General features: G+C 48.8%; 1 protein-coding gene across 1 annotated transcript in view; it reads right to left on the bottom strand.

The window, feature by feature from the left end:
- GABBR1 (gamma-aminobutyric acid type B receptor subunit 1) overlaps positions 1-16,155 on the bottom strand; it is a 30,675-nt gene extending 14,520 nt beyond the window's left edge. The window contains exons 1-11 of the mRNA XM_023191584.3: positions 15,667-16,155; positions 15,283-15,370; positions 14,375-14,578; positions 13,459-13,644; positions 12,096-12,116; positions 10,486-10,646; positions 6,897-7,031; positions 6,314-6,484; positions 5,109-5,210; positions 4,756-4,821; positions 4,090-4,281 (exon numbers count right to left, since the gene is read on the bottom strand). Of these exons, the coding sequence (XP_023047352.1) occupies positions 4,090-4,281; positions 4,756-4,821; positions 5,109-5,210; positions 6,314-6,484; positions 6,897-7,031; positions 10,486-10,646; positions 12,096-12,116; positions 13,459-13,644; positions 14,375-14,578; positions 15,283-15,370 (1,326 nt within the window). The 5' untranslated portion in view covers positions 15,667-16,155. The remainder of the gene's footprint in view (positions 1-4,089; positions 4,282-4,755; positions 4,822-5,108; positions 5,211-6,313; positions 6,485-6,896; positions 7,032-10,485; positions 10,647-12,095; positions 12,117-13,458; positions 13,645-14,374; positions 14,579-15,282; positions 15,371-15,666) is intronic.
- Positions 16,156-22,901: the final 6,746 nt, after the last annotated feature.

Raw genomic sequence — 22,901 nt, 5'->3', positions numbered from 1 at the left:
TCTTTTTTTTTTTTTTTTGAGATGGAGTCTTGCTCTGTTGCCAGGCTGGAGTGCAGTGGTGTGATCTTGGCTCACTGCAACCTCTTGGTTTCAAGAGATTCTTGTGCCTCAGCCTCCCGAGTAGCTGGGATTACAGGCACGCAACACCACACCCAGCTGATTTGTGTATTTTTAGCAGAGACAGGGTTTCACCATGTTAGCCAGGCTGGTCTTGAACTCCTGACCTTGTGATCCACCTGCGTCGGCCTCCCAAAGTGCTGGGATTATAGGCGTGAGCCACCGCGCCTGGCCTCAAGTCCGTATTTCTAACTGACTCTGAGGCATTTATAAATGTATGATGAATAATCTCAAAATCAAAATATCCAAGACGAAGCTCAATTTTTCCTTACTCCCAAACAGTTTCCAGTAAACGAGACTGAAGCCTTGGAATCACATTAGACCCTTTCAAATCACTGAGTCCTCTTAACTCTTTTGTTGAAATGTTTCATTGATATCGAACCCTCCTTACACAGGATGATGATGATGATGATGATGATGATGACAATGATGATGATGATGATGATGATGGCTAACATTTACAGTCCTTAGTAAATGCTTAGTATCAAGCATTGATTACTTAGAAAATGCTTAGTATCAAGCATTTTCCTAGGGAACCTATATCACCTTATGTAATCTTCAAACAATCCAATGAGGTGTTATTATTCCCATTTTAGAGATAAGAAAACTGAGGCAGAGAAGAGTTACATAACTTGCCTGAAAAAAATTATACTGCTAGTGAGTAGCAGAGCTAATCCATACTTTTACCAGCCACCCCACACAGTCTCTGTACGTGAGACCGCCTCTCTCCAAGAGCACCTGCACAAATAGCGGCTAGGCTGATACTTTGAGTAGTCCTTAGTTTCAAATTGAAAGATTGGTCCATTCAATCTTCAGTTCAACGTAAATACAGCATAAAAATATCACCCAGATGGAAAGGGATTAATCTGCTCAGCATGATGCGGTCCCCTGCCCAGGTCGTCATACTCTGTGCTCACGCCAGGTCACTACCACAAACACACCTAACCACCAGGGGCACCATTGCTCCTGCCACCCCAAGAGTAGAGAAGAGTAGAATGCTTCCCCCTTGAGTCAGTAAAGATACAGTTATAGATTGTCAAACAGAAACTCTACTCTGCAGCTTAAGGAAATCTGAACAACAAAGACCCCGCAACCCATAGCAATTAGTTAATCAGCCAAGTGCAAATCCTCGTCTGGCTCTCAAGAATGAATGCTTGACAGTGGGCTAGTATCTTGAGGTAGCTTTTTAGTTTGTATTGGTCCTAGGTCTGATGGGATCTCTACCCCAATCAGGATTTCCTCAAAATCTTATCTCCAGGATGCCACCTCCCACATTCCCCTCTATCCCACAGTTACATTTCTCTAAAACCACCCTAACCTACTCTCCAATTCCACATATGGCCCCTAAAGATGTTTTCTCTAAACTAAGGTTTCTCACTGTCTGCACTATTTACTAACATTTTGAGCAAGATAATTGTTTGTTGTCAGGGACTGTGCTTTGTAGGATGTTTAGAATCATCTTTGGCTTCAACACATTAGATATCAGGAGCATGTATCCCTCCCCATCCCCTACCCTCAACTGTAACAACCAAAACTGCCTCCAGATAGCGTAGCCTCTGGTTGAAAACCACTACCCTGGCCGGGCGCGGTGGCTCAAGCCCGTAATCCCAGCACTTTGGGAGGCCGAGACGGGCGGATCATGAGGTCAGGAGATCGAGACCATCCTGGCTAACACGGTGAAACCCCGTCTCTACTAAAAATACAAAAACTAGCTGGGCGAGGTGGCGGGCGCCTGTAGTCTCAGCTACTCGGGAGGCTGAGGCAGGAGAATGGCGTAAACCCGGGAGGCGGAGCTTGCGGTGAGCTGAGATCCGGCCACTGCACTCCAGTTCGGGTGACAGAGCAAGACTCCGCCTCAAAAAAAAAGAAAACCACTACCCTAACTAATAGTTCTCAAGGTGTGATCCCCAGACCAGTAGCATCAGCATCCCCAGGGACTTACTAGAAATATCACTTCTCAGGCCCTAGCCCAGATCTCCTGAATCAGAATTTCCAGGGGAAGGGCCTGGTAACCTGTGTACTACCTTTCCAGGTGGTTCTGACGAAGGTTAAAGTTTGAGAACTACTGATCTAAACGTAAGGCCATCCTTAGGGAATAAAAGCAACTCTGCTTCTTTTCTCCATGGCTCCGGCCCCCTAAGTCCAACCTTTACTTTGATCCACTTCTATTGGTGCTGTTTGATTCATCTATAATCTCTCCCGCCCCTAGGCTGTTGTTAAGACTGCTTCTATCCTCTTCAGAAAATATTGGCTTCCCCACTGGCATTTTAGGCTGGTCCCACTGGAAGCCCTACGGACTCTATCTTTCTCTAGAGAGACAAAAAGCCAGAAAGGGACCTTCCAAGTCTTCCTGCCCCAACGCTCAGGTGTCCCTCTATGTTCCTAACCAACTCTCTGTTCTCTCTCTCTTTTTGTTTAGAGCTGGGGGTCTCACTATATTGCCCAGGCTGGTCTTGAACTCCTGGGCTCCAGTGATCTTTCTGCCTTGGCTTCCCAAGATGCTGGGATTACAGGTGTGAGCCACCAGACCCAGCCAAATCCCTGTTTTCTGTCAGCCTCCTCTAGCTCCCTGCTGTAAGACAGAATCAATGATCGGCAGGTCCTGGGCTCAGGGCACCAACAAGCCTTTCTGGCTTTGGTAGCCAATTCCAATACTTTCCCAGGTTTTAGGGATGACTCACCTCTTGGGTACTCCACGGGAAAGTGATCTTCCAAAATTTTTTCATTGTATTTTTCAACTAACATACCTTAAAACATAGAGTCCACTTAGAATGTCCCAAAACAGTGTGTATGACCAGAGTCCATGTGGCAGCAGATCTTTCATCACAACGCACCACCACAATCAACTTCCTAAATCTTATTTCTCCTTTGCTCAGAAACTGCCAGTAGCTAAAAAGTGTTAGCAGATAAAAGTAGAAACTTTTTAGTCAGGCTTTATAGTTTTCCATGGGAAGTGATGAGGCAGAGCAGTTTGGAGTCAGATTTAACTAGGATTCAACTCCAGCTGGACTGCGGAGTAGCTGCATGACCTGAGACAAGTCATTAAACCACTCTGAGTCTCATTTTCCTGGGCTACAAAATGTAAATAATAAGTCCATATCAGAGTATTGCTGTTAGGATCCCTGAAATCATGAATCTAAGCTCCACATAAATGCCACTGTTAGTAAAACTTTTTAAATCAAGCTATTTGGGGGCTTTGCAACCATTAACTCACCCCTAGCATGTTCTCCAAAGCAGGTACACACTTGGTATACTAAGCAGACACATAGGTGGACGTATCGAGCTTATCCCAAATTCCTGTACTCTTTACAATGTAGTGCTGAGCAGTAAAGAAGCCTCTTCCCCTACGCCTACACCCACGCTCACTTCTGCCCCTCAGCTGCAGGGCTGCCCCAGCCCTCCCAAATCAGAGAATGCGCCTGCTCGCTCCAAGTCTGTCATTAACCAGCTGTCTGGGGCGAAATGATTTCAAAAGCCCCTTCTCCATATAAAATTCTAAAAAAAGAATCATTAAAAAAAGCAACAGGATCCAAGCTAATTGCATATCAATCATGAGTGAATATTAAGCAACTCTAAAGTACTAACGTAAATCACCAAGAAAATAAAATGCAATCCTGCCCAGACACAGCGCTCCTGTAAAGGTGTGCTTGCGTATACAGCATCCATATTATCATTAACGCCGGTTCCTCCTCTGACTTCTCACCAACTGCTCCTCGTCTCCATGGTAACAGCCCTTCCACTCATTAGGAACCTACTGAACATACAACTCTATCTTTTTTTTTTCTCTCTCTCTCCTACCCAAGGAAGTCAGAGCAAAGGTAGGATCCACAGGAAACATAATGCAGACAAGTCCAGGGTGGGCACAGCGCCCTCTTCTCCCTTATATCCAAATTCCACACCCTCTCCCCTGCAAGCCTCCCTCAGTCCCCTCCACCCTCCCAGGTGCCAGCCTGCAAGTCCCCACACTCTCACCATGTTGGAAATGCTGCGGGTGTTGGCAGGATTCAGCATGACAATCTCAGTGGTGATGTGGCCCTCCACGGCCTCAGTCATCTCATCCACTGTGCAGTTGATAGAAGGGTCGTAGATTTTGAACCAATTGTCAGCATACCACCCAATGAGGAACCAGACGTACTTCTTCCCAAAGAGACGCTCCTTGTACACCTGAATACAGAGGAGGATGGCTGGGTTTTTGTTTGCTCGTTTGTTTGTTTTTGTCTTATCTCACTTGACACTATTTAGCCTCTTGGGAATCAGGGAAGAGCAGTAGAACTACAAAGAGAAATCTGCAAGTCTTGGGGATGGTAGGAAAGGCTGACAATTCCTCCTTCTAAGTTACTCCCCAGTAACTTCTAAGTTACTCCCTGTATTTCTGAGTGGCCTTTTCCAGTCAGTCAGGACAGATGGAATTCATAGGCTTCTCAGGAAACACAAAGCAGTAGAAAAATGAGATCTGAAGAAAGTATCATGTGTGTGCAGACAAGGGATGCAGTCAGAGCCAACAGACAGAGACATCCTATGAATCGTCACCTCAGATCATATGCTATCAACTCAGGCACAGATGCCGAGAGGAGGCCCCACAAGAAAACCAAGGGGAATTCCCACCCAGTGCCCCTCCCTCTTCAGATCCAACTCCACCTCACAAAAAACTTTCCGGGCTTCAGTCTCATAGAAAAGTCCCACGATGATTCGGGCATCCTGGCGCTACAGAACAGAGAGAGAAACAGCTCCTGAGGGACATCTGAGAATGCCTGAGGGGCTAAGCCAGGCATCTTCGCAGCTTTGATTTCCCATCCCAAAGTGCTTAGTGCACGGTAACGCTCAACGCATAGTGGATAAATGTCAAGTGGAAGATGGAGCTATACTTCCCCAGGAGATGCTATTGCCTCAGAGAATCAAAACCTGCCCCGCCTTGCTTTCCTCTCCAACCAGCCCCTGTCCCCCAGCTTGGTCCCTCTGTAAACAGAGCCCACCACTTCCAGCCACCTGACCTTCAGGTTTTTGACAGGCACAGCCGGATCTGAGAAGAAACTCTGGCGGAAAGTAATCTCAATTCCAGCCTCCTTCACTCGTTCCTCCAGGTCGTCCAGAGTCTTGGGTGGGAATGAAAAACGAGTTGGAAAAACACAGGTGCATGAGGGAATAAAGACCAGAGAGGTTAACTGGGGATTTCAGAGCAGTACTCAGATAGAGCAAAGACAGCCATTCTGAACCTTCCTTCAACAGCTTCTGTCCCTGGAGTGAGGAGTTCAGGAAGGCGTCTGGTCTTAGGATATGGCTTCCAAGTGGGAAGGTGAATGATGAGCCCCTGCTGAGGCTCTGTGTGGGAGAAGCCACTCCATTCACCCACTCCTACCACTGAAGGCAAAGATGGGGGAAAGAAACATAGAGGAACCAGGAAAAGACAAGGCGAGGACTAGGACAGACAGCATGATGTCAACCTCAAGAGGCAAGTGGGCAGACAGACAAAGAATGGTCTGAATCAGAGCGAAAGTGGGGGAGGATTAAAGGGCCACTGAACACAGTGGATAGAAGAACCCAAAGAATAGAACAAAAGGAAGGGAGCAGACTGCCTTCTTCAGATGTAGAGCCTGTATTTCCTCTCTACCTCCCCAAATCTCCCTCTCCCCACTCAACCTTTCCTCGTCTGTTGGCTTCTCTCTCTTAGTGCCAACTACCAGACCCATGCAGCTGTCCGTCTGCCCCTCTCTCTCCTCTCCCCCATTCTCCTCTCTCTCTCTTTCTCTTTCTCTTTCTCCTTCTCCTTCTCCTTCTCTCCCCTGTAATCCACCAGCTCCATCCCCTCTGTTCCCATTCGCACCCACCCACCACCCCCCTTGAGAGCCTCTGGAATCTGCTGCCTTCCTGGATTCCTATCTCATCTTCCCTCCCATCTCTTGCCTCCACTTTGGATTGAACCTACTTTAACAGAACTGAGTCATTCTGGGTCTGTCTGTCGGGAACACGGCATTAAACGGGAAAAAAAATCATAAAATCATAAAGACAGAGAGGATTCCAAAAACTCAACTCATTCTTTCCCCTGGCTACAGAAAGAACATGCACTTAATCCACAAGAAATGTGTTCTCTTTTAATGAAGAATCAAGCTCTCGCCTCTAAAAGTGAATCTCGCATCACATCTCCCTGTGCTGGAATTAGAGCTTATGTCCCTTTACCCCTTGCCCAACCCCTCCTCACCGAAGTGAAGACCTCAGTGGTCTGCTGGATGGTAGCAATCTTCTTCCAGCCCCACTTTTCAAAGAGTTTCACGCGGGTAGGGTTGTGGAGTGTGGCTGATGGGTGCGTTCGGAAGAAAGTGGGGAAACGCTGCCGATTTGACAGGGCTGGTGAGCTGGAGCCATAGGAAAGCTGTGGGGCAGGGAGAGTGAGTGCAACAGGGTCTATTCACTGAGGACACCAGAGTGGCTAAGAGTTCCTTTAACCCTCTTCCTGTCTTTCAGTTTCTCTACCTTACTCTCTCCAAACCTCCCCACCTCTGGTCTGCCTAAGGAAAAGTGATTCTCAAAGGCCCACGCACCCCTCACAATCGGGATGCTCTTTCACTGATCTAATTTCAATTCCTTCTGAAGAAGGAGGTCAGCTGCAGTACTGTCAGGCCACTGTTGCTAGGAAGCTGCCTAGCTCAGGTCTGCAGAGGACTCTGAATCTTAGAAGCAGGTCCCCTGCAATCTTTTCAATACAAACCCGCAATCGCGATCGTCCCTTTAGTAGAGCTCAAAAGGGAATGACCTCATCTTTTGACCCCCATAGCCCTACTTACCACAATGAGGTTCCACATCCTAGCAGCCTCAGCCACCAGCGTGGAGACAGAGCTGCAGCCAGGCATAAGGATGATCTTGATAGGGTCATTGTAGAGCAGCTCATACAGGTACTTGGTGGCCTGGCCTGGATCACACTGAAAGACAAGAGAAGAGATGAGGGCAAGCTCTCCTGGGGCCCCTCCCCTGTCTGCAATTCCTACTCTTATCTTTCTCGAACCAATTAGTTCCTTTCTCAACTACTCACTTTCATCATTAATTACCATTTTCTTCTCCTTTCTGGCATCTCTTCCTGTCAAGAGTCTTTTTTCTCCTCTTTCATTAAACTTCCTTCTCTGTCTTCCATCTGGAGCCTTACCCATCAACTCTCCTGCACACCCCTCCTTTGGTATTAATGAACATATCACCTTACCTCCTTTCAGCTCACCCTCAGACCCTTCCCTTTGTCACCAGGCCCTTTACCCCATGTTTCTATGCTCCAAACACCAGTGGGTAGAAAAGAGTCAGTAGGAATATGGTAAACTCTTTCCATGTCCCCAGGCAGCTTGCTCAAAGCCATATTATGAAAATTCCTTTCTCACCTCCTCAAACCCCTTCTCCCCACCTTCCCTTTGTTTCCTCCCTCTTCTCTTTTCAGAGCTAGTGATAAGTAAAGAGAGAACAGGAACAAGACCAGTAGGGGGTCCCGCTCAGTGATCCATCCCTCCTGCTGGGCCCTGACATTTGACAGGTCCATTAGAAAAAAAGACACTGCGGGGTGGAAGTGGGGAAGAATGTAGGATGAGGAAAGAACAGAGAGAATGAATAGAATGGAACTCTCAAGAAACCAGCCAATTTGAGAGGTGCCTTAAAGAGAGGCTTGGAGCTAGGGAAAGTAAACAAGCAGAAAGCTGGAGAAGAAAGGAAGCCTGGGAGAAGGGGAAAGGGGGAGGAAGAGCCAGCCTTGGGTCTCCCACTGCCTGTTCCCCTCCTGCTGATATATGACATTTCAGAAGCTGCTGGAACCTCAGTGCATGTGAAGACAAAATGGCAGCCAGTGGGGAGCCAGGGCAGAGGGGACACATACAGGGGGCTCAGGGGAATGAGGAGGGTGAAATGTTGCGGGGAGGAGAGGATAAGTAGAAAGGAAATAAAGAAAGCACTCTGGAGCCTGCTTACCTCCCACTGAGGCCTGACATTTGGGACACGGTGGGAAGTTGGAGAAGGGGGAAACAGGGGAAGCTGTTGGAATCTGAAGAACCAGCACTCACTGAGAACTCTGTTGCCCACCCTACCCTCACCCTGGCCAAGGGCAGTGTTCAACAACATTGGAAGGTTTTCTCTTTATGCCTCCCACTAAGGCAACTTTGTAAATCTTTACCATTCTCAGGACCCACCTTCCTGCACTCTCCCCACATTTATTACTCCAGATCCTGCTCCCAGCTTCTCCTACAGCCCCTCGGTGCCCCTCCACTTCTCCTCTAAAGACAGGGTTAATAGGAATAATGAGGACACACAAGAACATATAAGATACATATCAACAGGGCAATGCATGCCCCCCATTTTGTTTCCTGATTTCTTATCTACCTTTTCTTGCAACCCTTTTCCTCTTCCACACACTGTTCATCACTGCAGATTCTCTCCACCACGTGATTCTCTCCCCCTCCCCAATAGACTTCCTTAGTTCTCCTCCCTCTCTTTGCTCTTGCAATGATCTGGATTTGCAGGCAGGAAACCGTCTTATTCCAGTTGACACATTCCGGTTCCTCTGCCTTCCCATCCAACCCCGCTTGCTACCTCTGGTATGTTCTCCTCCAGTTCCCTTCTCCCAGTTCCCGCGTCTGCTCCCCACCACCTCCAGGGAATCACCTGTCATGGTGGATGAGTTTGAGCTCACAGCCAGGCCTCCCCTATCTCCTGTGATCCCCTATCCTAAAGCCTGCACCCATCTCTCCCGGTAATTTTCTTCACACTCCACTCCCCATAGCCAGTGATCTCTCTGACCATGTCTGACCCTCTACCAGATCTGATCCTCTATTTCTCTTCCTGCCTCCCATCCCCTAATACCTAATTATTTTCCTGTACCCTCCTGCTCTTCCTATAGGCATTCTGGGGTTAGCTTACAGCTCAGGAATTCACCAAGACAGGATGTCTATTGGTAAAAATACAGATAAATACTTGGGATTCATCCCTGACCAAGGAGCTAAAATCTGTATTTTTAACAAACTCCTCTGGTGATTCTTATGTACACTGAAGGTTGAGAACCATGAGAAAGTAACAGTCAAAGGGGATTTGAAGTTCTCTCTCCAAGCTCCTGACAATTCTCGTGCTCTCTTCTTCTCAAGTACCCTACTTTCAACCTCACTTCTGTCCCCTCACACATCTATCACACACACACCTATTTCTAGGTGTATAGTGACGTTCTAAAGAATGAATATAAACCCTTGGACCACCCCAAGGTTGATCTTTGGTAAGATCACCAAATTCTCACCTTCTGTACTCTATTTCACCCTAACCCAATTCCTTAAGTCTCTGGGGCCCCATGTCAGCAAAGATAAATTTGAGGTCTTAAATCTCCTTCCCTGTGTCACATCCTTTCCCGCACCCCCAATTATTCATGTAGGGGAGAGGGGTGGGAAAGGAACCTCATTATAAGCTATCCCCTAATACCCCTGGACACAAATTTGCTTACCTTCTCTCTCCCTCAACTCACCTCCCTATTCCCTAAATCCCATTTCCCTTCTCACATCTTAGAGGCCACAATGCTATAAGGGAAGATAAGGTCAGGACCCAAGTTCCATTGGGTGCCCCAAGATCTCTCATTATCCCCACCCTACCTCCTTGCCCCTCTCCCCCACTGCCATTCTTTTCTGTTCTCTTCTCCCTATATGCTGACTCTTCTCCATCCCCATGCTATTGTGGGGGCTCCCATGGGGATCCCCAATCCAAATCATTTTCCCAGTGCTTTTGCCCACCTCTTGATCATTAGCCTTCCCCAATCTCCATATGCCATCTATCCCACAGTCTGGGAATGCTCAACAGGGTTGGAAATAGAGAGATGAGAAGGAGTCAGGTAGGGCTCACCACTACCTTGCTATTTGTTATGATAAATAAACTAGAGCTCTCAAGTCTCTCAAAATTTTCCTCATTCTGTCTCTATTCCTTTCAGCTCCAACCTACGCCAAGACTTTACCTTGTTACCATGGTAAATGTAAACCCCCAATCCAGCTCCCCACCTCTGACATTCCCTCCACCCCCAACCCATTCCAGGGTTAGTTTACTCCCTCAGAGGATCAGTGTCTCCCAATACCTTAAATCCACCACCAGTTTCCCGAAACCCCTACACTTCTGCGAGACTCCCGCAGCGGGGCAGAAGGGTCTGCCTTGCAGCATGCTTAACCATCTTGAACCCCTAGACCCTCATCTTGGACCTCCAGACCCTGCGACTCTCTCCGAGCTCCTGCACCTCCAGCCCATCTCCTGCCAGTCACACAAGGGAGGGGTCTGCCTCGCAATCCCAGAGACGACTCAGACAGATGGAGGCGCGTGCAGCTGGCTGGCCCCCTGCCCCGCAAACCCCCACCTCCCACCCACCCCCATGTCCAGGGCTACCTTGCTGTCGTGGTGGATGAGCTTGAGCTCATAGTCCGGCAGGATGTCCCTGCGGCTATTCACGTCCTCCAGCGCCATCTCCACCGCGGGCTGGCAGGCCTGGCCCCCTGGCCAGCCCCCACTCATGGGAAACAGTGCCCCGATGTACACTGCGCGCCGTTCTGAGGAGGGGTGCGGGGGAACCCGCGGGTGAGGCCGCGGAAGATGGGGGGAGTGTGAGGCCCATACCGGAGCCACCCCTGCCGCCATCACAACCAGAAGCAGCAGTGGCCACCCCACCCGCGGAAAAGGGGCCCCTGGCCCCATGGCGTGGGGGGCAGGGGTAGCTGTTGGGGAGCGGAAGGAGCTCAGGGGGGACACTTTTCCCGGGGAGGGCTGCTGAGAGGGTGCCGGGGAGGCGCCTCCATCCCTGGTTTTGTGGGGAGGAGGGGGCGAGGGCCCCGGAGAAGCAGGGAAGGTTGGCTTCCTACAGCCCCCGCGGCTCTCGCCACCGTCGCCGCCACCGCGGACTCTCCTCGCGGACTGACTGACCGACGGAGGGGAGGAGGAGGAGGAGGAGGGAGATGTGGGGCTGGGAGGGGGCTCTGACGTCACGGACGGCGCGCGGCAGCGGGGGGTGGGGGGGCGGGCGGGAGCTGGGGAGGCAAGAAGGGGGCGGGGAGGGAAGCGAGCGCCTTGGTGGGAGCGACAGTCGGAGGGGCGGGGAGGGGAGGGGAGAGGAGGGGGGATGCAACCTCGAAGAGGAAAGGAATGAAAGAGGAAGGGAGGGATCTCACTTAAGGGGACCCGAGGGGAGGAGAAATGGGGACGGGGCGTGCCAGGAGGGCGGGGTGGGCGGAGGGAGCAGCGGGAGGCTGAAGCACGGAGGAACCAGAGGTAGGAAGGGAAGGATGCGAGTGGGACGGGAGAGAAACGGGGCTGGCGCCTGAGGTCTGAAGTGGGAGTATGAGTCGATACAGTGAAGCACTGAGGGTATGGGGGGAGAGGAAACGGTTTTGGAGGGAACGAGTTGGGTGCGGAAGGGAGACTGGTTTGAGGGAGTGGTGGGGTCTTGGAAGGGAGCCTGGGGCGGGGTAGACAGAAACCTGAGCAAGGGAGACGGGACATGGAATTGAGAAAAGACAAGGGAAGGGGTCCACAGAAGGAAAGGATGTGGGGAAGAGCGCGAGAGGCCTGGCGAGGGTTGGGATGGGTGGGAGGGGCTGAGGAAGTCCATTAGGTGAAATCCTAGGAGGCAGCAGGCTGGAAAAGGTTCCAGAGAAGGTCGCAAGAAACCCCACAGGGAAGACGTGGTGGAAGCTCAGGGTCTCCCAGCACCCTGCCGCCCTCTGCTGGGCTCTGCCTGACACCGGCGAGGCAGCCTGGGAGGAGGTGGAGCCCAGGGAAGTGTAGCCAAGCAGGGACACGGAGGGACCGCAGCCCCGTGGAAAACCGGGACTGGAGGCAGGAAACAGGTAGGGAGGGAAGGGGGTGGCCGCAAACTGGGGTGGGTTGGGGAAGGTGACAGCGGACGACGCCCCGTAGCCTCAAGGGCAGAATTTCAGGGGGTGGAGGGTGCAGAGTGAAGGGGAGGGCATTGCAGTGCACGCGGTAAGGGTTTCTCATCTCACCTGAGTGTGGCGTTCGATTCACTGGCAGCAGGAAAGACGGGGATCAGAGAAGAGTTACCACTGGCGCCCAGCTTCCCTGGCCTGATCCCCAGCCCCCTCCCACACCTGTCCATGCTGAAGACCAGGGAGGGCAGAAGCCTGCGTTTCTGAGGGGAGGGTGCCTGGGGATAAGAGCAAGGGGGGTCTGGGGATCAGGACTTATTTTGTTCTTCGAGTTTTCATAGGACAACAGAATTTGAGACAGGAATGCCAGTAGCTAAGTTTGGGGCAGATCTTAGTTCTGTGGTGCCTGAATATTACAAAATTGGGAATCTTTAAGAAAAAAATTACACATACAATTGGCTTTAAGCAATTGCTGTTAAAATCTTATTTCTGCAATTTTTACAAAAGCCTATTACCATATGAACACATATCCATCGAGCCCTCTATATTATTAGAGCACAGGAAGAGGGCCCTGTATGTGAGAAACCTTGAAGCCTAAGTTTCGGTAGTGTCATAAGTCCACCCCTGGATGGGAATCCCCATTTCCAGAATAAAATGGTAAACTAGAAGCAGAATAACTGAGTTATGTGAGGAAAGTAAAGCCCAAGGATCTTGAAAGAATCTACCAGGGTAGAGGAAGTATGAGGCATAGGAATGGGATGACTGCACCCCAGGAGAGAAGATGGCAGAGAGTTCAGGTGCCTAGAAAAGGGAGAGTTTGTAGAATTACATGGCAAAAAAAAAAAAAAAAGTAGACAGACACAACACTGATTCCCTTAGGGAACAATGGAGGTTGTCTGGGAGGTATAGAAAAGGACTGTCTTCTTCCCACCCCATCCCTGAGTTGTTCTTCATCTTCTGATAGTGCTGCTTCCAATTTTAAGTCTTTTACCCTAATATGTTTCCACCCCCAGAGCTCTCCTTCTCAATTTTTCTCAGTACAATGTTTGATTTATTTCTGAGACTTTACAATAAATTAATTATATAAGGAATGGTGGGGGATCAATTCTAGAAGAGGGTGATGCAATGGAAAGTTCTAAGTTTAGAGAAAGGGAAAATTGGAGTATTTAAACCTTAAGAAGGTGAGAGAGGTGAGATTCATAAAGGAAAAGAGAAAACGTGCGGCTTTAAGAATTGGGAGCAGGAAGAAGATTTTTTTAAAAGGTAAAGGAAGGAAGCCCACAACCTACAGAGGATATCCGGGACTGCAAGAGGAAGTTTGAGGCAAGTGATGGAGGAAAAAGGGACTTTCATCTCCCCCTTTCCAATGTCCTCCCCCACATTTTTGTAGCTCCCCATTCTTTCCCATTATCCATTCCCACCCCACTCCCATCCTCACACAAGCGTCCTCATCAGCTGCATGCAGGCAGCTGTTCCCCACCCTGGCAGTGGGGCTTGGGGGTGCTCCACTGGCCCTGACTACAGATGCTCCGGGAGCTGCCCACCAGATGGAAGTCGGGGTCACACCGGAAATCCACCCGGGCTCCGTCCAGAGCTGGGAGGTCCCCACCCGTCAGGAAAACCTTCCCATTTTCCAGGGTCAAATAAGACTTGGAGCAGATTCGGACTGTGGAGAGACAGGAAAATAAGAAGAGAGGCGAGTTGGAGAAGGCTCTTTCCCTTTAAAGAGCAGGGGACTCAGGTGTGGGTTTGGGTCCACAAGCATCCTGCTTGACAAGGATTTGCCTACCTATCTTCCAATCCTCCCTTACCTCTGCAAGCATCCACACATTCCCGAAAGAAAAAAAAAAAATTACCATTGTAGGAACCCAAGATGGGGCTATAAGCACACAAAATGGGATCTCTTCAAAGTCAGCTACAGTGGGCGGTTCTCTGGCTTTGAAATATGTAGATGTATATAACTTTGGATGCACAATCAGATTTTCTTATTATAGTTGGCTTCTATTAATATTAAACTGGCTTTTATTTCTTGGGCATATGGTCTCTGGGTTGGTGACAGAGGTATTCAAAAATGTGATGAAATCATTTTAGAATTTTTGTCATCATCTGCCACTAATGATCCTCAAAGAGAATAATTCACAAGATGAATTATCAATGTTATAGGCCAATGATCAGTGGCCTAATGAAGGGAGGATGAAATGAACTGTGCAGGCTGCTAGCTCTACTACCTCCAACCGCACAGAGCAAAACCGCTCTTATGTAGTAGTCTTTCAATAAATGTATTTGTGAATTTTGGTATACTGGATTTAAAGTGCTGACTTGCAAGCAGTAATGCTAAGTTTGCGGCAGGAAAAGGAATGGTCTTGAAGAGGGGAGGGGCTTCCGAGGCTACTCACCACAGCGGCTGGGTGTGTCCATATCTGTCCAGGAGCCGTTGGCCAGGCACTTGCGGACCTTGGGCCCTACCACCTCGCGCTCCCCCCGGCACACATACTCAATCTCATAGTCCACCGGCAGGAAGTTGATAGCCTTCACCTGGTCCCGAGTCAGGCCCCGGTACCTGATGCCCCCTTCCCAGGGCGGGTGTATGATCTGGCAACCTAAGGGGTGAGTGGGGGAGGCATACAGAGAGGAATGGTGGGAAAGAGGAAAAGGCAGGCTCCCCAATGGGAGGCAGGGGAGGGTAGGGCGTGGTCTGTGGACAGGCTGGGGACAGAGGAAGAGGGATGGGGCACTAGAGGGTGGGAGTGGGGACAGGTACAGATCCCCTGGCTAAAGGACCGAGAGTAAAGGGCCAGGGTTAAAGCTGATGAGAGAACCCACAAGTGGGGAGGGAAGGGTGCTGGGTGGAGGTAAGGAAGAAAAGTAAAGAAATCATGAAGGGTATGATATGTGGGTGGAGCTTTTATTTAAAAAAAAATAAAGGCTAAATGAGGATATTTGAGTTGAATTAGGACAGGAGGATAAAGGGGGCCTTATAAGATCATCTGGACAGCAAAGTGGGACCAAGAAAAGGGAGTAATTGAGGTAGTAATGAGGGGCTCGGAAAGGGATTGAGACGGAGAAAATAATGCATAAAAAGGTGGTATAGTGTAGTAATGTGGGCAGAGAAAAGGGGTGCTGGATAGTAACGTGGGGTGACAGAAAGAGGTCAGCAGTAGTAAAGCGGAGCCGAGCATAAGGGGTTGCCAGACCGGGATGATATGTGAGACTGATGGGATCGTGATGAGGACCAGAAATGAGGAGATGCAGGGAACGGGAAGTGGGGCGAAGGAGGGCCCGAGGTCGTCGAAGAAGGGTGCACCTTCCGAGGTGGCGTTGGGGGTCTGCGCCCCGCCCGCGCCCGGGGGGCGGAGGAAGAGTGGCGCCAGTAGCAGCAGCAGCAGCAGCATCTAAGTGAGAGGCGGCCATGAGGACCGGACCGAGCCCCGCCGGCGCGGCCCGTACCCGGAGACTACTCGACCTCTTGCCGGTTGCCTCGCAGGCTCCGACTGGGCTCAGCCCGGGGACCAAGAGAGCGCCCCGCGGAGGAGGCGGGGGCGGAGCCCCGCGCGGGGTGGGGGGAGAGGAGGAGAGAAAGCCTGTCCCCACCCTCCTCCTGCCTCCCTCGGCCCCCAACCCTCCCGGGACTCCACCTCTCACCACCTCCTCTCCCCCGGCCCCCGCGGCTCACAGGAGCCTAGCTTACCCACGCTCCCGGGATCGGCCGCCTCAGCGCTCCCCGATTCCATCCCCGCGGTTCCTCCTCTCCCCCAGCCCCGCTTCCCCCAGCTGGGCCCTGCGCCCACTGCCCCCTCCCCCACCACGCCGCGCGCCCCTCTCCGAGCCCTGCTAACCCGGGGCCCTGGCTCTTACCTCGGCGCGCCGGCCCGGTTCCCCGGCTCTCCCCGGGCCTCAAGGCCCCAGGCCCGGCCGCTCCTCCCCGCTCCCCCCCTCCTTTCTCCTCCACCTTTCTCCTCCTCCCGTCCCTCCTCCCCTCGAATCCAGGCTCCAGCCTGGCCAGGGTCTCTCCCCTCCTCTCTCGCTTCCCCCAAACCCCACCCCTGTCTCTTCTTCCCCGGGGCGGCGGCAGCCACGGGAGCGGGGAGCCGGGAGGGAAGGAGGCGGCGCCGGGGACCGGTGAGAGCTCCCGGGCGGAGGGAAGAAGGAGGGTGCAGGGGAAGGCAGGGCGGGGGGAAGAGAGGGGAAGACCGGGGAGAGGGCGCCTCCCACAACCCGAGCCCCGGGAGCCGCCCCGGATCCCAGCCCCGCCCTGGACCGCCCACAGCGCGGTGGGGCGGGCGGCGGAGAGGTGCACGGCTGAGAGGTGGGAGAGAGGGAGGTGCACTGGTGCACACGCACTCGCCGCCGGGCACTGGTCACTACCCGGGGACCTGCGGGCAAGACTACTGGAAGCTGGGGTCGGGATGAGGGAACCCAAGCCAAAGGCAGAGGAGCTGGCGCTGAGACAGGGAGTCTGGAATGAAGGTGGAGAAGGACGGCTGCACAAAGAGAAGGCAGCCCTGGATCCGGGTGACAGGAGAGAGGCAGAGGCCCAGGAGAACTGCGACCGGAGGGCAAGAAAGAAGAAACCTGGGTCAGAAGGAGGTGGGGGAGGGGGGCTGAGGGCCACTTAAGCGCGAGAAGTGTTGGGTATAGAAAAGATTTCTGGGAGACTAGAGCAGCTCCACGGTCCAGCAGCATTGCTACTCGCCTGCTCTGCAGGGAACGCGCAGAACGGATTGGAGGCAAAAAAAAAAGAAAAGAGAAGAAAAACAGGGAGGGGGACATCAAGGAGAGAAATTAAGGTACGAAGGGAGTAAAAGGACAAGAGAAAGAAGAACCTCCAGGTGGTTAGAAGCCAATATTATCTAATGTACTACAGCAGGGCCTAGCAAACAGTACTTCTTGACCAAGGGCAAACTGGAAGCTCTAAAGACAGCAGGTACAGACAGACCTTTCTGACGGCTCCAGAAGCTCTTGGCTATACCTTGAAGTGGAGGGGTGTGTGTGTGGTGTGCTGTTGTTCGTAGGCCTGAGTTCGGGCTGGGAGAGGAAACAGTGGGCTCCTTCTTGCGGAGGGACCAAAAAAAAAAAAGCTTTCTGACCGGTCCTAGGGGGAAAAAATGGTAGGAAGAAACCAAACACTGAGAGACTGACTAGAATTGAGACTCTCAACCTTCAACTCTTTTTTACAGTAAATATTTTGTAATGACACTTGTACTGTCCTAAATTGAGATTCATGGATGAGGCTCACGCCTGTAATCCCAGGACTTTGGGAGGCCGAGGCGGACCAATCACTTGAGCTCAGGAGTTTGAGACCAGCCTGGCCTGGCCAGCATGTCGAAATCCCATCTCTACTAAAAATAGAAAAATTAGTCTGGCCTGGTGGTGTGCGCCTGTAATCCCAGCTGAGACACCAGAATCGCTTGAACCCAGGAAGCAGAGGTTGCAGTGAGCCAAGATCGCACCACTGCACTCCAACCTGGGTGACAGAGCAAGATTCCATCTCAAAAAAAGAGAAAGAAAGGGAGGGAGGGAGAGAAAGTCATAGATGATATAACCTACCTACATACACACACACACACACACACACAAAAGCAAAATGCTTCCCTTTCTGTAATGTAAAGGGGAAATGAAAGAAAAGTAACTTGCAATAAAATAACATACACAGTATTTTAATGTGTGAGTGCCGAGGCCCAACTACCCTAGAAGTCTTGATGGAGTAAGCAGATGCTTCCACCTATTCACAGAACCACGGGGATGGAACTGCTACCAACACAGGCTGATCCAGGTGCTGAGCTGGTGACTCAACTACCTCCAGCATGTTGCCATCAATGAAGTAATTTAACAAAATGTTGAACAACTCTTGGTAGCAAAGTTAATTTTCTCTAAATTTACACAGAACTATAATTGCATTCCTAGAAAGTTCATTGTATATTAAAAAAAAAATTAACTGTATTAAGTTCTAGGCTCAGATAATTAAACACAGGTTTTCACTGCATGAATGTCCTAGGGGACTTTTGAGAATCTGGGTGAGGAACAATTCTTCAACATGTAGGTAGTGCTTTGAAGAATATCTTACACCTCTGTCCCACCCATAAATGTCAATAGTGCCCCTTCCCTTATCACCTGAGGTCCTGAGTTCAAGACCAGCCTGACCAATGTGGAGAATCTCTACTAAAAATACAAAATTAGCCAGGCATGGTGGTACATGCCTGTAATCCCAGCTACTCAGGAGGCTGAGGCAGAAGAATCACTTGAACCTGGGAGGCAGAGGTTGCAGTGAGCCAAGATTATACCATTGCACTCCAGCTTGGGCAACAAGAGTGAAACTCAGTCAAAAAACAAAACGAAACAAAACAAAAAAACAGCTAAAAGATGCATCGAAATGTTAACAAGAATTGCCTCTGGGTCATTAATTTTTGCGTACTTTTCTTTTTTTCTTTTTTTTTTTTTAGACAGAGTTTCACTCTTGTCAGCCAGGCTGGAGTGCAATGGCGTGATCTCGGCTCATTCAAGCAATTCTCCTGCCTCAGCCTCCCAAGTTGCTGAGACTACAGGTTCATGCCACCATGGCTGGCTAAATTTTGTATTTTTAATAGAGACAGGGTTTCACAGTATTGATCAGGCTGGTCTCGAACTCCTGACCTCAGGTGATCCACCTGACTCAGCCTCCCAAAGTGCTGGGGTTACAGGTGTGAGTCACTGCGCAGGGCCTATACACTTTTCTTTTGTTGTATTTGTTGTTCAACTTTTGTTCAAATGTTTTACAAGTGTCGCCTCTATAAATCATTTCTAATTGATTTATAAAGGTTTTAAAAAAACCTTCCTAAGCAAGTTGAATCAGTATAGCTAAAATCTGTTATTTGTTTGGGAGGCAGAGGCATTTGAGGGTACAGATAGGGGCTCCAATTATATTCACTATACAAACCACTTACCTTTTTCCACCAGTAGCTGCAACTTACCCCTTTCACATCTTTTCATACTCCAATGTCACTGCCAGGATTCCTGGCCATATTTTTCAGGGTATTTATAAAGGTCCTTCCAGAACCACTACTTGAGTATCCTAATTTCATCCTCCCCACAGTCAGTCTACTTCCTTCTTTTCCTTTTACATGAAGTACACAACTTATTTCCTCTGGAAAGCTCCCTGGGCTTGATCCCATTGTTCTCTCACTTCTGTAAAATTTGTACCTTTGGCAATGTCATCTCCTCTTGCAGTTTTTGACTGTTTTTCATGGAGACAGTGGAGTTCCTACTCAGATTACTGGAAAATGACAAATCTTATTCATTTTAGTTCCCATACTTTTTAAAAATTATTTTTATTATTTATTTATTTATTTGATGACAGAGTCTCACACTGTCATCCAGGCTGGAGTGCAGTGGTGCGATCTCACTCACTGCAACCTCTGCCTTCTGGGTTCAAGCAATTATCTTGCCTCAGTCTCCTGAGTAGCTGGGATTACAGGCGCCCACCACCACTCCCAGCTAATTTTTTGTATTTTTAGTGGAGACGGGGTTTCACCTTGTTGGCCAGGCTGGTCTCAAACTCCTGACCTCATGATCCACCTGCCTTGGCCTCCCAAAGTGCTGGGATTACAGGTGTGAGCCACTGGACCCGGCCTCCCATACTTTCTTTCTACCTCCTTTCCTCTCTTCTGCCTCATCTTCCATCCATCTCTGAGAACATATAGCCCAGAATTTAACACACTGGGAGCCCTGAAAACATATTAACCAACGTAGTTCAATTTACTGATGATCATGTAGATGCTAGGTGCATTTTGTGGGTATCTCATTAAATTCTCACCTAACCACACAGAGTGGTTATTCATGTTCTATACTGAGCCTAGTAAACTACCATTTAAAGAAAGTAAGAAGCAAATCAGAGGTCACACAGCTATAAAGCTGACAGAGCCAAAATTTGCACTTAAGTTCACTGCACTATTTCCAAATTCTTTCTATTGCATTGAGAGGCTTAGTTTTGAGGCGCTTCTCTCACCCAACTCCCACTCCAAGGCATTTTCTATCAAAGGTCAACTGCATTTCTGTTCTCTCATCTGAAGTAGTGGTGATCACTGGGTGAATGGAAGATGTTCATGTCCTCTTGGATTAGGATGAAAGACCTGTCTTCTGGGAGAGTTTTCTGTCCTATAACAGCTCTTGCTGTTTAGAAAAATGTATAGGCCAAAGGTTTATTATCTAAATGTGAAGTTATTTACACTCTGGGATTCACTCTGGCTTTTTAATGAGGTTTTGAACTCTTTCCGTCATATTTAATATCACTAAAATAGGATATTTTTGTGAAACTGTTTGATCCTTCCCCTCAGTTTCCATTTGTATGTTCTCTTTCTTCCCATCTTGATAGACACAGGCACTCAGAATCACTGAGCCAGAAAGAAGTAAGAGAGTAAGGAAAAATCTTTCTTTAATAAACCCTCTCTATTGCTCCCCACACACAGTTCTGGTTTGGTTGCTGTCTTCGTCTATTTGGGCTGCTATAACAAAATCTCTTGCACTGGGTAACTTATGGACAAGAGAAATGTATTTCTGACAGTTCTGGAGACTGGGAAATCCAAGATTAAGTTACTGGCAGATTCAGTGTCTGGCGAGGGCTGGCTTCCTCATAGACTGCCATCTGCCATCTGCCATCTAGCTGTGTCTTCTACATGCTAGAAAGGGCAAACAAGCTCCCTGGGGCCTCTTGTATAAGGGCACTAATCTCATTCACACAAGTCCCCACCACTTAATACCACATCACATTGGGGATTAGGTTTCAGAACATGAATTTTGGGAGAACACAAACATTCAGACCATAGCAGTTGTACATTCTTGGCATTTCTGGCCTTGGTTCTTTGTGCCAATAAAAGGGCATAGGAAGCTCATGAAGCTATTTCTATCATGTCTTTACAGGCATGTACAGGTGAGCCCAGTTTGGGAGTCACAAAACCAGTGAAATTAAAAAGCCACATTATGAATACCTGCGCTAGCACTTACCACCCTCACCCACAAGAAGCCCTGAGGTAGTGGGGATCCTACCCCTGTCTCAGGAGTGCCCAGAGCCCATAACCAGATTACAACGTTGACACTGTGAAGTTGCCTCTAGAAATAATTTCTCAATAAGTACACCTTTATATAATAAGTGAATGAACACAATGTAATTAAATGTCTGATTAACCTAAGAAACAAAAAGGAAAATAGAAAGCTTCTTTGTCCATTCATCTACAGGATAATGAGGTCATGTTAACAGACTTAGAAAAGGTTCAGTTCTCCGGCCGGACACCGTGGTTCACGCCTGTGATCCCACACTTTGGGAGGCCTAGGTGGGCGGATCACCTGAGATCAGGAGTTCAAGACCAGCCTAACCAACATGGAGAAACCACATCTCTACTAAAAATACAAAATTAGTCAGCCGTGGTGGTGCATGCCTGTAATCCCAGCTACTTGGGAGGCTGAGGCAGGAGAATCGCTTGAACCCAGGAGCTGGAGGTTGCAGTGAGCCGAGATTGTGCCATTGCAACAAGCAAAAGTATCTCAAAAAAAAGAAAGGTTCAGTTCTCATAAACACAAATTTAGTGAGCATTTTAAAGATCTCAAAATAAGTATTATATTTAATTAAACATGTGTAATTAAGTATATACTGTTATGAATATCTACAATTAATTATTCATACTAATCTGAAAAACATGCGTCATAATGTGTGTATGTAATTGGTTGCTAGGGGTTTTGTTTGTTCATTTTGCTGCAATAGATTTCTGTCTCTCGTCATATTCTGTTCAAATACTAAAATGATTGTTCACTTATTCAAAGCACACTAATCAAATAATACTTAGAGTAAAAGGATATATCACCCAGATTTTTCTATTAGAAGCTACCCAGTACTCAAAAATCTATCATTTAATATGTGTATGCAGATCTAAAGCCCCTATTAAGCACAAAAATATGTCCACATTAAATGTATGGCTATTTACACTAGGTGAGGTAAAGAATGACTATAAATAGCCTCACATCTCGTTTTGTCACAGAATGAATGCAAGTCAGGCCAGGCTTTGCCACCAAATGACTTACAAAATTTTGGTTTTCAGAGTATTGTGAATTTTGGAATTGCAGAAAAGGATATGTGAAACTGTTTATAAACATGAGAAGATATTTACAGACAAATGTTTTAGGAGTCAAATGAACAAATCTGAGGCAACAGACTAGAAATTCTATTCATGGAAATATGGTAAAAATGCCAGGAAAAGGGCTGGGCGTGGTGGCTTACGCCTATGATCCTAGCACTTTGGGAGGCTGAGGCGGGTGGATCGCTTGAACTGGAGTCCGAGACCAGCCTGGGCAACATGGCGAAACCCCATCTCTACCAAAAATGCAAAACGCTGTCTCTACCGAAAATACAAAAAATTAGTTGGGCGTGGTGGCAGGTGCCTGTAATCCCAGCTACAGGGGAGGCTGAGGAAGGAGAATTGCTTGAACCTGGGAGGCAGAGGTTGCAGTGAGCCAAGATCCCACCACGGCATTCCAGCCTGGGTGACAGAGCAAGACTCCATCTCAAAATAGAATAAAATAAAATAAAATAATTTTTTAAATGCCAGTAAGGATCCCCATAAAGGCCACGGATGAAAACCTGATCATGTCACATCCATGACCCTATTACAGCAGGTCAGATGAATCTTACCCTAGTCCAGAGAACCATAGGAACCACTGAGTCCCAGTGGAAGGAAAGCCTGGAACAGATGTGAAGCAAGCTTGACTTTTAGCAATTGAGAGTAAACAAACACCTGCTGAGTTTACTCTTCCTTGCCTGTCTTTCTAAGCCATCACTCTGAAGACCTAAAAAGCAGACATGACTCATACACACCTTCAGATGCTTTCAGTATTTGTTACACTTAGATCTGCACAGAAACTGAATACCTTACTGGTGCATAATTTACAAAGAATTCTCAC

This window comes from Piliocolobus tephrosceles, chromosome 5, assembly GCF_002776525.5.
Source record: "Piliocolobus tephrosceles isolate RC106 chromosome 5, ASM277652v3, whole genome shotgun sequence".
In the NCBI taxonomy this organism is placed as follows: Eukaryota; Metazoa; Chordata; class Mammalia; order Primates; family Cercopithecidae; genus Piliocolobus; species Piliocolobus tephrosceles.
This window is presented reverse-complemented; position numbering and strand designations above follow the sequence as displayed.